This window comes from Parambassis ranga, chromosome 9 (assembly GCF_900634625.1).
Source record: "Parambassis ranga chromosome 9, fParRan2.1, whole genome shotgun sequence".
NCBI classification, from domain to species: Eukaryota; Metazoa; Chordata; class Actinopteri; family Ambassidae; genus Parambassis; species Parambassis ranga.
The window spans coordinates 9,069,903-9,083,572 of record NC_041030.1 but is presented as its reverse complement, the minus strand read 5'-3'; the positions used below and the strand labels follow the sequence as shown (position 1 = coordinate 9,083,572).

At 40.2% G+C, this 13,670-nt stretch overlaps 1 protein-coding gene across 1 annotated transcript in view; it reads left to right on the top strand.

Moving 5' to 3' along the window:
* Window positions 1-13,670, top strand: part of pebp4 (phosphatidylethanolamine binding protein 4) — a 44,390-nt gene that overhangs the window by 18,018 nt on the left and 12,702 nt on the right. The window contains exon 4 of the mRNA XM_028415354.1: window positions 595-693. Coding sequence (XP_028271155.1) covers window positions 595-693 — 99 coding nt within the window. The remainder of the gene's footprint in view (window positions 1-594; window positions 694-13,670) is intronic.

The window sequence follows — 13,670 nt, the reverse complement described above, 5'->3', positions numbered from 1 at the left end:
GGTAAGTGGCAGAAAGTTACTGTGAATATGTTAACGAGAGGATTTGGTGTCAGATCCAAAACGTTGTCATTTTGTTGATGTTGTCACAGTAATGATATTTAAGGAATAACAGAGAAGATTACAGAGCTTACTTGCTTGAATACGTTTGTGATTAGCACAGTTAGAATACAGTATGTATGCACAGGTTTGTTGCCGCATTGATTGCTGACCGTGTTATGATCATGTGTTGGGCTATTAAAAGGCAGCTAGGCTTTGTGAGCATTCTGCAGTCAGATCGCAATATATAGACAGCAGAACAACATAAAGGCACAATGCAGATTTTGTGAATATGAAAAAAATCACACAACATTATGTAGAATAATTTAAAGTTAGGAAAGTAAAGGAAGTGTTTGAAGTAGTAGTATAAATAAGAAGGAGGAGATTGCTGACAAGCCTTGGGCAACATGATGTACAAACAGCACATGCCTGCATTCAGAAAGCAAAAGGGGATCAGGTACTGCTGTTGCTAGATCTGCCTCTGGGCCAATCTCAATGTGTGTACTACTGTTATAATTTGTGCTAAATGTAAAAATATATGAATTTCTGTGTTTGCAGAAAAAGATCTATGTCCTGGTGATGGTTGATCCAGATGCACCAAGCCGCACCACACCGTCATCTGCTTACTGGAGGCACTGGTTGGTCATGGACATAAAGGTACAGTAAGTCTGCAAAAACATCTGCGCTCTCTTAAAAAAAATGTGTTCAGGTGGTGATGACATGGGCAGGAGTTATTATTGGATCAGACAACTCATACGGTACACATTTAGGAGCAGTTTTTTTTTCTTGAAAATTGTGCATTTTCATAATCTCAGGGTCTCACTTGGCATGTCTTGTGTTTACATCTGCACTGGGGCCGATCGTAAGGCTGAAAAATTATGAATGGTTTTTAAGCCTAACTTGGTTAAAAAAACGGATGCCAAGTTTGAAAAATGTTAATTTTTCATATCATGTATCTTGTGCAATAAATGCCTGTGACAAAAGTGTGGGAGTAAGTCTTTCTAAATGGCTGTGAAAGTTTGCAAGGCCCTGTCAGCAGCAATTTCCCTCTGCTGCAGAGAGCCTGGGACGTGTCAATGCAGGCGTGTGAGACTGAGATTGAGGAGAGCAGCATGCGAGGCGCACACTCTTTCTCCCATAGAGCTCCAGTCCCTCAGCTCCCCCTTCAGTGGAGAGATCTTGGCAGAGTGTCCTCCCTTCATCTGTTCCCCCAGGCAGAGCAGCTCCCCCAATGATCCACACTTCTCCATATTTTACACCCCCGAAATGGGCACAGCTCCGATCCCCTTATTTCTCTTCATATTTCACTCCTTTTTATCCATTCGTTTGTGTGTTTTCACATTCTTGCTTTCTAACGCCAAATGCATGTTGAGTTGTTGATTGCCTCAAATATTTTGAGGTTTGCAGACATTTTATAATCCCCCTGGAACCGGGAGATCAACCCAGTAGATTAAGACTATACTGGTCTGAAAAACAAGCACACAAAGATGCTTCAGCAATGTATTACTGCTCGCACTTCATTTTATAAGGCGTGGTTGTGCACGTCTTATAAACGCTACATTGATCAAAGGATCAAAGATGTATTTGGGATATATATTTTAGTAAGAATATACATTCAGCATTCTGTGATTCGAGCAGTTGGTACTGCACATAAAAGATAATTTATGCAGCAACATTCCTACTTGCTGTTAAGAGTCTGCGAATATTTACCTCGTATCACTCAAACTATGTATGATGTCCTAAAAAAGTAGCCAGTAGCCAGTTCCGTTTTATAATATTGCATTAGAAAACATATTTGGTTCTTATTTTTAAGCCCACAACGTCTATCTGGCTGTGTGACCAGCTGTGAATAAACAAATGTCTTTCAAGTGCTCAGACAGGCCACATTCTCTCCAGCAATTCAATTTCCTGTCACTTGTGTGGGTGTTGACCTGCGTTGCCCATGTAGGGATTGGCCAATGTGATGGGATGTTTTTCTGATTGTGACTGGTGGTTGGTCAGAAGGGTTAATGAGCCTTTTGAGTGATGGCACTGTAGTGGGAGGTGTTTAATTGACCAGGGTGGCTAGGTGACATCACACAACCTCAGTTTTGTTTTTTCAAGTGTCAATATGAATGCATTGGATTTAGTCTCAGTGCTTAGTTTTTTTCCAGCAATGTAGGCCAATTTATGAATGAATGCATATAGGTAGTTTAATAACTATGACTGAGAACTCACTTATTTATTCTCACTAATTTTGTATATTAGGTAAAGGGTTCTGTATGATGAAGCTATTTCTGCCCGTTTCTGTTTAATGGTGGATTGTTTTGTAAAGTTTCTTTAGCTGCAGTCAGGGGTCACAATCTCAAATGTCAAGTGGATCAGTGTTTTCATCCTCGCTCGTCAGACAGTGTGATCTGCAGCCGACATATTCTTTTCATATTCATTAGTCCAAGGTCACATAGTCGTGCCCTAGTTTGCGGATGTTTCCATAATTAGTGTGTATCCTTTATCCATACCCAGTTATGAAGAAAAAAGATTCCTGTAAATCAGCTGAAGTGAGGTCAGGCTGGACTGAGCAGCAAGGCGCTGGTTCTTCAGCCAGTCTCATTAGAAAAGTAACATAACAAGGACATGCCGATGTTATAGACAAATCGCTTATCTTTCTACGAGCTTTATTGTGTTGTTCATTCATCAAAGCTCTCACTGTGTGTCAGTCATGCTAAAACCATTTCAATAGAAGTGTTTCAGAAACGCTTGTTGCCACTTAGTCAACTGTAACACATACCTACAATATTCATTCCACTGACAGTGCAGAGAAAGCAGGGTCAGGAGACCTTGACTTCTTTGGGAGGATCATATAAATATAATATGATGGGTTACCATTTGATACACTTCATAAACACAAACACAGAGAGCAATATTAATTACCAGCAGCAGGATTCATTTATTTAAACAAGGTTCAGCTTTTTGTCTGATTTATGTGAACATAAAAATAAAAATAAACTTCAAGCTACATTTATAGGGCTCTATCTAACTAAAGCTCAAGTGGTCATAGACACATAGATGCACATTCTTTTAAATATAAACTTTACATATGGGCTGCAGCAGACCAACTCGCACAGAGTTGCTGTTTTAGTTTTAGTTATGTAGCTTATGCAGTTAGTGTTTACTTGTGAGTCCACAAAGAGGCTCAGCCTTTGATGGAAAAATAAATGTACATCACACCGACTGTTTGCATTATGGCATGTCAGAAAGCATAACACCCGTCTTGGCTTCGTTTACAGCTGTCCTTTGAAGTTTATTCTAAAAGAAATGTCAACAAGTCATTATTTGGCCTTGCTGTACACTTTTACGGAATATGTACTACTCTATGTAGTTGCTGCGCTTTGTGCAAGTTTGTTGTTTTATACGTCCGTTTGTGCTGGGCTCTTGTTTGTGCATAAATAAGAAAACGTACTATATGTTTTTACTTCAAGCCTCTGGGCATCAACACACATTTATTAATATGCACAATAACGATGGAAACACAAGTTTAGGTTGTGTTTATGTCAGGTGTCAACGCTTTTATTTAACTGTGTGTATCACATCATTACTTTTGTCTGCCAGGAACAGTTTATTCCAGCAATTAAGTGTAAATTGTGTGGCTGGGTGTCTTGTCTTCACTCACCAGCTGTCCAGTTTCTTTTGGAACTCACATTATTAGATGCTGTATATGCATTTTCATTGCAACTGCCCATTTTCATTGACCCCTTCAACTATGAAACACTAATTTAGAGTCTCCTGCAACACACGCTGTGTTTTTACATCAATTATGGACAATTACCAAAATAACCATCAACAGATTGTTGTCTCGCTCTTGAAGTCGAATTCCAGATTGCAAGTCTCTCCCTCCCTCTCTCTGCTCTCCGAGAGTCTAAATCAATACAGATGTTCCGGTATGGTCTTGCTGCAATAATTACTGTAACAAGCAAATCATTAGTATCTGAATAGAGTCAGCTTATATAAATACCGCACTGGGTGTTAGTTTTACTTGTTAATACTTATTCTCTCATTATAGTTGTGGTGCTTAGTGAGTCAACATGATGCAACATAAACTTTAAAAGCAGTGCTGCAGTTAATGCCCTTTCTTATTCTGAGCACAGCCAAGGTGTTTATTGCTATAAAATCCCATTTAGACAGTGATGTATAGCTTTAGGTTTCATGGATGTAGCAATGGATAACGTATGACGTTTCTCTCCTGAGGGTTTGTCACTATGAGTAAATTAATTGTTTGAATTATGTAACTTTTCCTCTCTAATCAGCACAGGTAATATAAATATGATTATTAGATTTACAGCTTGAAAACATTAGCTTTTTTCCAAGCTCAAATTCATCGCATCATCTACACTTCACTTTATTTCTAGATTGAAAGCCATCATATGTTTAACTTCCGCTCCCTGACTAATTGAAGGCCAGTTTAGCACACAATGCACTGTGTTTGTTGTTATGGTGCATGAGGGATATGCGTGCTTTAACATCCAACTCTGTTGTAGCAGCTCCCAAAGGGGGACAGAGCCTGTGTTCAAATCCAAACAGTGAAGTATTGTGACTGTATCAGACCAGCTGGCTTTGTGTTTGAGAATTCTGTGGCCTGCAGAGATCATCTGCTCCACACCTCAAGATGTCCTTTAACAGCAAACGCCTTACAGTATTCCATTTAGTGTTTAGCTTTTACAAGAATAACACTTTAGTTGTTTTTGTATATAAAAGTGATCTGATTTTGAAGACAATTGAAACAATCACTGTTTATGTAGCTATGTGTCCCTCTGTGGTTGTGTGAATAAGTGCATGTAAAATCTGCAGGCTGAGGTGGGATTCTTCACTTAGCTGAGAAAGCTAAGTTAATAAAATGTATGCACAATGCAAAATTCTCTCATAAGCATTAACACTCAATAACAAGTGTTTATTTTAATTATCTTTGCATTTAAACTAAAACAGTGGCTAGTTCCCAGAGAGACAAAGTAAAAGTCTGCTACAGTCTTCATACTACCTTACACAGATGACCATGTGTGGTCACTGATTATGGTGTGAGTATGTGTTTTATAACCCATTTACTAGTATGGAAATGAAAACACTGTGAGCTATAGGTATTTATTATGAGGAATCTGTGTGACATTAGTCCTAATAAAACAAAGTTGGGGCTGCAAAGACTTGTTCTGTAATAGGATAAAAGTGTTAAGTTGGTTATTTTTTAATATCACAATTGAAAAATAAATAAAAAACACAGCTTTAAAAGTGCAGCCATAAGTGTCCTTCACTCAAGTATCATCTATTATCACAGAAACAGTTCTGCATGCACACTAAGTGACTTCATTACTGTGTGTCTTTAGTGTGATGTCAAGTTTTGCTGTTTCATATTGTTACTATACATAATTGATAGTATTACATTTATAACTTCTGCAGTAGACATAGAGTTTGTTTTAGCCAAATACCTGTCCAATATTGCAAATAAACATACATAATTGCATTGTTCTTTATCCTGTAATTATCTCTACAGTGGCATATTATGATTTAAGCGTTTATTTTTTGACAGACAGCTGCCCCCATATGGAAGCAAAAAACAATTTCCCAAAGGCCAGGCGAACCATAGCTAGCTTCATTGTGAGAACAAAGAACCATTGGTATTATTCATAATTAAACTCTTATTGTGTACTCGGCTGAATATTTCCATTCTTCTGCCTCTCTCCTGCTCACTCTCATTTCCCCTCTCGGTACTTTGCACCTCGTGCTGGGAACATCTGTCTGGCGTCAGAGTGGAGCCTGGCTGTGCAGATTGGAGCAGGTAGAGGAGCACATTGTAGCCCAGCTAATGATGAGAGTGTCTGCCCTCTCTCTTGGAGGAGACGCAAGCTGCTGCTTCACGCTCGCTCACTCCACTCATACGCCCAGGGAAACAGATTTCCAAACATATGCAGTATGTTTTTAATCCAGTTGAGCACTTCATTTCCCAGCAAACACAAATAACCTTACGGGACATCCATATCTTATGACAAGGGGGTGGGCGCAAAGGAAGTGAACAATTTTCCTTTTTAATGTGATTTTTTTTTTCCCTCCAAAGTTGCTAAACATGCTCATAACCCAGGTTAACAGTTTGCTTGTTTATGGTTTCCCAAACTTTTACACAGAAGTGCCTCCTGGCTTCAAGTCATATGAAGTGACTTTATCCAGTATAAACTCCTCTTGGTGCACCTGTTGTCATCCTTTGTGTAAATTTAAACTGACAGGATAAACACACATTCTTTGTGTTAATTGTCTTAAAGAAGATGAACAGATTGTTGTCAATAATACATATGTGAGTAGTAACTCAACCAAACTCTTGTTTACATGATTAGGAGTTATGCCAGAACTTACAGATTTTTTTTTCATCCAGAGAAATGATCTGAAACGGTAAATATATGCTGTCCTTATTATCAATACCTTATATTCTGAACGTGAACCTCTTTGACCTTGTTAAAGTGTACATGCAGGTCATTCATCTTTTTTCATAACATTGTGAAATCTCCCTCGGTAATAGTCAACAATAGTCCTTAACATTGAAGCGCAGCTGGAGGTGCTTAACATCTAGAGCATGTGCTCATCCTGTCAACTACAGCCAGATAATTGTCAGAGGTGGTACTACATGGAGTTCAGCTTTGGGAAGCCATTCCCTCACTAAACCTCATCAGACTTTTTTCAGCTTTGACATGGCTTGTACTCGCATAACTTTTTTTTTTTATCACTGTTGCTGTATGTGTCTGGTCTCTGCATCCACAGATATGTCTGCGTAATAGAGATGTTAATAGAAGCTGGCTAACAAAACAGATATCCATGCTTTGTTAGGTGGCATGCCAACTTTGTGCCTTGACGTGCTGTCACTTGTTGTCTCAAGTGTTTTTTTCTACATCTGGACATCTCTGCTTCTGTGTACAAACACCCTGTAATAATATCGATCTTATCTTACTTGCAGCTTATTAACAAACAGGTTCTTCTTCAGTGTGGGCTGCTGCTCTCACTGTTCTCTGCCACCTAAAGGGAGAATTACATAAGAATCCTCCGCTCAGTTGTCAGCTCCATCCCCCGTCCACATACAACAAACACACACAACTATAAACACACACACTCACACACACTTATGCACACACTCATACACACAATGATAACCTACCAAGCCTCTTGCCATCTCTATAACAACTGACCTCCCTGCTGTGGTTGCTGTGGTGAGATGATTGAGGAGGTTTCACTGCATGAAGAACGTGAGCTGCTATAGTTTTCCATCTAGAAATTGTGAGTGCTGTTTAGGCAGCAGTGGAATAATCATCCAAAGAAGTACAGTTTTCTAGGAACCAAAATTAATTTTGCATCTCTTACATGTTTGTATTTTATTAAAGGAAGTAGGTGCTGTATTAATTTCTATCCATGATTTATCCTTTATCCTGTCCTGGATTTATCACGATTGCTCTCCAAGAAAACAAGGACAACCTGGAAAGCCCTCCTTGATCCAGTCTGTCACACTATAGCCTAGTACGAAAAAAAAGAACAGATTGGACCTTATCCATGTGAATGCAGTTTAAAAACCAGTAGCTGTGCATGCATAAAGGCACTTCTTTTAATATGTGCCCCCTTTCTTCACACCCACGACCATTGTGTATAAAATCCTGTTTTTCCTGAAAAGATTTCTAGTCGCAGCCGCAGACAATGTTCCCCCACACAAGCTGTCGTCTTTGTCATACCCCCCCTCCCCTCCACTTCAGTCAGTAAAGCAGGATCTTTGGCAGTCGGCCCCGCGTGCAAATATGTGTGTAACAGGGTACAGGTGGGGGGGATTGACGGAGTCAAGCCTACCTGTTCCCCTGTAAAGTGGTCAATTTTGACAGACATGGAGAGACAGGGGGAAAAGTCGACACAGAAACCAGAAGTGGGGAGAGAGGGGCGGGTAAATGAACAAATGTCAGGGCTAGTGGGGGGTTCCTGGGGCTGCGGCTATAGAAATGCTTCCTCTTAGGGGTGTCTCCTGATAGGGTACAGTGAAGGGGAGTGAGGCATGCTGATAAAAACAACTCACTAACAATTATGCTCACCTAAAATAGCCCTTACTTAAGTATATAGCATGCTTGCCAGTTAATTGTACACAAAAACAAAGACTTCACAAAAGACCTCCTGCAGCCAATGTATTTTCTTGTATTTTGGCATGATAATTAAGTGTGACAGCTATGAATGCAAAGTTGGCAGATATTATAGTGGCCTGTCTAACAGTACGTACTGATTATGATTGTTCGGATACCAAAAGTTATACTAAACTATTAAAGTAGAAAGCCACAATTGAGAAAGGTCTATATGAACAAATATTACAACTGAATCAGTTGGTCAGATTGTGTGTAATACCAAAATTGCAACGGGGATATATATCATATTACTGAGGCTTATGGAGGGAGGTTTGACATTCATCTGGTCTGGCTCTGCTTTAGTGATATTAAACAAATATCGTGCCTATTTTTGTGAATACTACAAGTGCTGGACAATAGATGAGTCCATTCTTCTCAGATTACTGCCCGTATCTGTTCCCAACCAAGCTGCTGACTGCAAAGGATTTAATGGCAGCATCCCTAATATTCTCAAGAGATAATGCTTTTTGTGATGACAAATAAAAAAAGCCACCATCAATACAATATATTCAGCAGTAGCCAAATTTTATCCAGGTTACCCATGAATCATTTGTGTATGATTTCTGCATTCCCTCAGAATTGTTGTCTGGATTTGTTCAACTTCTTCTTATTGATATGCTGTAGGACTAACAACCATGAAATCTACCAAGACCTCTGATCTGTACTATTGACCATTATCATAGCCAAGAGGTTTGTTAGAATGTGGTATTTTTATGCTACACTTGGTGAGAAACCTGTTTACATTCCAGGGTGCTGTATAGTTCACTTCTCTCCGCAGCTCAGTCGGATTGCAAAGCACTGTATAGATTTCTTTCAGCTGATGAAATTAAAAAGACAGCAGTGTGTGTGTGGTGTGCCTTCCAGCAACACGATTTGCCTGCGAGTTCACGATACGGGTTGAGAGGGGAGTTCCTTTGGGGGGGATTAAATAGCTCCCTCTCTTCCTTCCCTCCCTCCCCTGCCCTCCATACTTGCAGAACACAAACAGCTTGCAGGGCTGTACAATACTTGTACAACATGTTTGCCACAGTGCTGCTCACAGGTAACAATAAGCCAAGGTCAGAGGTTAAGAGGGATTGTGGAGCTTGGATTCTTGTGCATTCCTCTGGCAAACATTGTGCACATAGGCACAGGAAATAGCGCCCATAGTATAGCTGGGAGAGAGTGAGAGACAGAGAGGGTGAGGTGGCTCAGTAGAGAGGGGGGGCATCGAAAAGAACCTGACCAGGGCAGGTTACACAAAGATACGTTGGACTGATCTATAGGGTTAGAACAGTCTCCTCTGATTCTACTTTGATGCCAACCAGACAGCTGCATTAAAATAAAGACTGTGTAGCAGTCTGATTGTAGCAATATTATTGCACCTGCTGAAAAATGGGCACTGTCCTCGGCAGAAAAATGACAGCACCGGGTGTTTGTTCAATCCGCTTAAAAGGACCCATGTTTGTGTAATCTTCTTATAAGAAGAACAAAAATAAAGTGTTGAAAAGTGCATGAATTTGTCTGCTGTTCATGTCCTCCTACAACCCGTCAAACGTAGGTTTCTTTAACTGCATCACAACACTGAAAATGACAAGTTTCCTGATCTGTTACTTTTAGATACTTCAAATCTGCGGATTTCAAATCCTTTGCTTAAATGAAAATAACAGTCCTACCATGTATACGCCACTCTATTACTTGTCTGGTATATGAAGTGTAATTACAGCTGTAAAATGTATACGTATACTATCTATTATGGCTATATTGCTACAAATGTAAGAGGCATCTGTGATGAAGCATATTTTTTTAAGTTGATCAAATTATTTAAATGCTAAAAAATAAGTATAATGGAGTTGTAGTAAGCGTTTTGTTGTGGAATGTCTCTCCTAATTAATTTCCATGCTGTTTTTTATAGTTTGTCTGTTGATAGCAGATTACTTACACCTTTCTGTAAAAGTTTGGAATATCTGATGAAGTTGGATTTGGCATCTGAACTAATGGTTAGATTTAAACCATAGTGAAAGCAGGTCTCTGCCTCTGTCAGTGTCTTTCAATGGGAAGGAGATTATCCATTTAATCTCTTAATCAGGCACACTGTATACATAGTTGGTCCTGTGCCTAAAACCTCATCCCTGATCAGATGTATCATAGCCACCTTTTGTGATGATTCCATCTAACCCACAGACTAATTCAGGTTAGTGCCAACACACATGCACATCCTCTCTCCTGCTGTCAGTGTATTATAACCTTGATGCCCTGTTAAAATGGAACCCAGACCAATGGAGCATAAAATGGAATGTGGAAATATGTAGATTTTAAAAAACTGCTTTTTAAAAATCCCTCAAATGTATTCAAAATGAAGGCAGCTGTTTCGTAACATGAATAAGGTTACTGTACATATTGTGCAGTATATGTCCCCCAAAAGTAGGAATTAATAATGAAGATGCTTTTTGGCCTGAAATTGCTATTCAAACAATTATGTACTTAGTTTCTTCCAACAAATGCATTCCACATTATTGTTTTGCCTCATAGCAAAGCACCTAAAAGACTAAAACCTTTCATTCCAGCAAAGGCCGCTATTGGTCACCGTCAATAAAAGCATAAAAGCATTTATTTCCCACGTTTGTCAAATTAACAGCATACTCCATCTCCCATAGGACTTGTAAGGTTCATTAACCTTTCTGTGAAGTGGGACAGGTTTCCAGCAGTTACCATAACCTCTGTCTCGCTCCTGCCTCAATTATAATAGAAGAATTAAACATCCAGCGATTCAAAACAGTAATGCTGCCTCTTAAATCCCTTTGTACCCGCTCTCAGTTGTTAATGACTAAAGACACTGAATGAACTATAGTTATCAACAGATGTAACTGTGGACGGAAGCAAACCAAATGGCTACTCTTAACAGCAGGGAGGACCGGCTGTACATGTACATGTTTTTTTAAATGGTTCTTTAGTTTTGATGGGTGCTTTTCTTTTATGGTACATAGACAGTTATGGGATGTGCTGTTCTAGCACGTGTTGGCTGATATTTCCAAAATGTACAATATTCCACCAAATGTTCCATCTAACTTCACCTCCGTCCCTCCAAAGTCAAAAGAACAGACTGACCTTGAACTAATTAAGTGGTCAATTACACGCCTGTTGATCTCTTTTAATTTCTTGATAATTAGATTAATCGTGTGGGCAAAGAGTTCGTTCTCTTGTCCACCTACTCCTCCTTCATCCTCCTCCTCTCCTCTCACTGCTCTTTCTCCTCCCACATCATGCACAGGCCCAAAAGGTTTGTGATACTCATTTATTATATGTCACTAAAAAAACTATTTTAATTCTATGCCATTGACTGTTTAATAAGCTTAAACTTCCTCTCCTGCCCCCTTACATCTCCCCCGTCCCTTGATGTGCTAATCAAAATCAAGCACTGGCTATATTTGTAGGCACACAGCTCTATTATAATCTACCCATTCACAATCTCAATGGGTTTCTAGTCTTGCCTGCAGAAACCGCTGTAGCCATGGAGCAGTGAGGCCTCGTGTCTGTGCGTGCGTGTGTTCCGATGCTGCTTGTAGGCAAGCACAGGCTGGGATTTTCCAGTGCCACCCCCGTTAGTGGGAAGCCCTATATGGGGACATGTCAGCGCCTTGTTTGCTTGTTGTGCTGATGAAGCTGGGGGTGGGGCGAGTGGGCAGCCTTGTTCAGGTTCCAGGATTCCCTCCAAATGAGTCAGCCAGCCCCCACTCAAACTGACTGTTACCTTGGGAACTCAGGCTTGGGCTTCCCTCAACAGTACTAAAGTACAGACTCATCAGCACCCATTCTCACTACCACACTTGTAGCTGTAAGGGAAGCAGCACCCAGCTTGGATCAAATTAGCTTATTAACATGCTCTCGCTTTGGCCTTTACTCTGCCCTGTTAGGCCCAATCTGCTCTCTGAGAATGAGATGACCAACATGGCCACTTTGTCGGGGTGTATTTGTAATATATGCAAATTATACAGATTAGATAGGTGTGATAATGGCTGGCTAGTTTCTTAGGTCAGTGATTTGAGTAATAGTATCCCCCCCCCCCCCCACTAATGAGCGTGACCAAAGGAGTGTAGGTTTAGTATGTCAGAGAGTGTCAGGTGATGGCAGTGATGGCTGGAGTTCACTTAATAACTGGACTGTTTACATTTCCAACTCAGCTTCATTACCAAAGCCAAATGAGTTTCTTTACTGAAGCCATTAGTCCAGCACACTATTGTTAAGTGGGTTAATTTGTTGATGCACTGAAGCAGATCAAGGGTGACTCCCCCACTGGCTTTCACCCTCTCCCGCTGAGGCCAGTCCACACTGCTCAGCTGATCAAAATTAGGTCTTTCTACAAACCATCTAGTCCTGACTACATCCCATTAGGCTTTTACACAGCATGGGCACAAAAAGTTCAGTGTCCATTTTAAAAACAAATCTAGCCATTTATTTTTGATCATTTACATAATTACCTTTGATAATTTAATTATCTCTGTGAAAAATATAATTCAGCCAGAGCAGTGTTGATCATTATCTGTGTTAACTTATTAATTAGGTTTAATTTAGCGTTGCCATGTTTTGATGTATAACTGTGGTTTACTTACTGCAAAACATGAATAGATCAATAACGTGTACCATCCACATGTTATAACTGCTTCATACTATATGCCAGCGACTTAACCAGGAAGTAAATGCACTGTTAAATAATGGCTTTATACGTGCCATCAGTGGGTCAGAGGCCTGTAAATCTCTGTGTTTGGGTCGTAGGCATCTTTCGTGTGTGCATCTACTTGTGACAATGCAACTTGTCACAAGTGGATGACACTTGTGACATTACATAAGGTATACAGCACCAGCATGAGTCTTCCTGTGTGCCCCATGTCCCAAGTAGACTTCTCACAGGTGAACCTGGGACTTTGGATTTGACAGGTGATTTGACAGCAAGGACTGGACTTCAGAGATGAAGTAACAACCCCTAGGAAACTTGCTACATCATCCACTGAACTGAACTACTACCTTTAAAGGCAATACATATACATAGGAGTGCTGCGTATCATTAAGTGTTGGATAGATATAACCTGGGTTCTCTCTTGGTGTGTTGAGGCATGCATTTCTGTCTGTACATTGTTATATATTGTAAGCTCAAACACATTGTGTAAAGAAACTTTCTGTTATCGAGTAAAGTCCCACAGTTGAGCAGTGATGCAATTCTCTCTTGTGGAAAACAAGTGTTTAACCTGGAAATTGTGAGGTTCCTTATGAGACACAGACTTTTAATTCACAATAACCCTGCAAATGAATGGGCTGATTACTGAGGCGAAGATGAGGAGGTAGTCATAAGCACTTGGCTTGAGAGGAATAGGCGAGGGGGGGTGGGGTGGGGGGTGGCTGTGGCGGTACAAGTCCAGCCTCAGAAATAGAGCTGTGAACACCATCTGTCATGCTCTCTCTCCCCGTCTGTTAGCCTGACTGCAAGTAAAAGAGAGA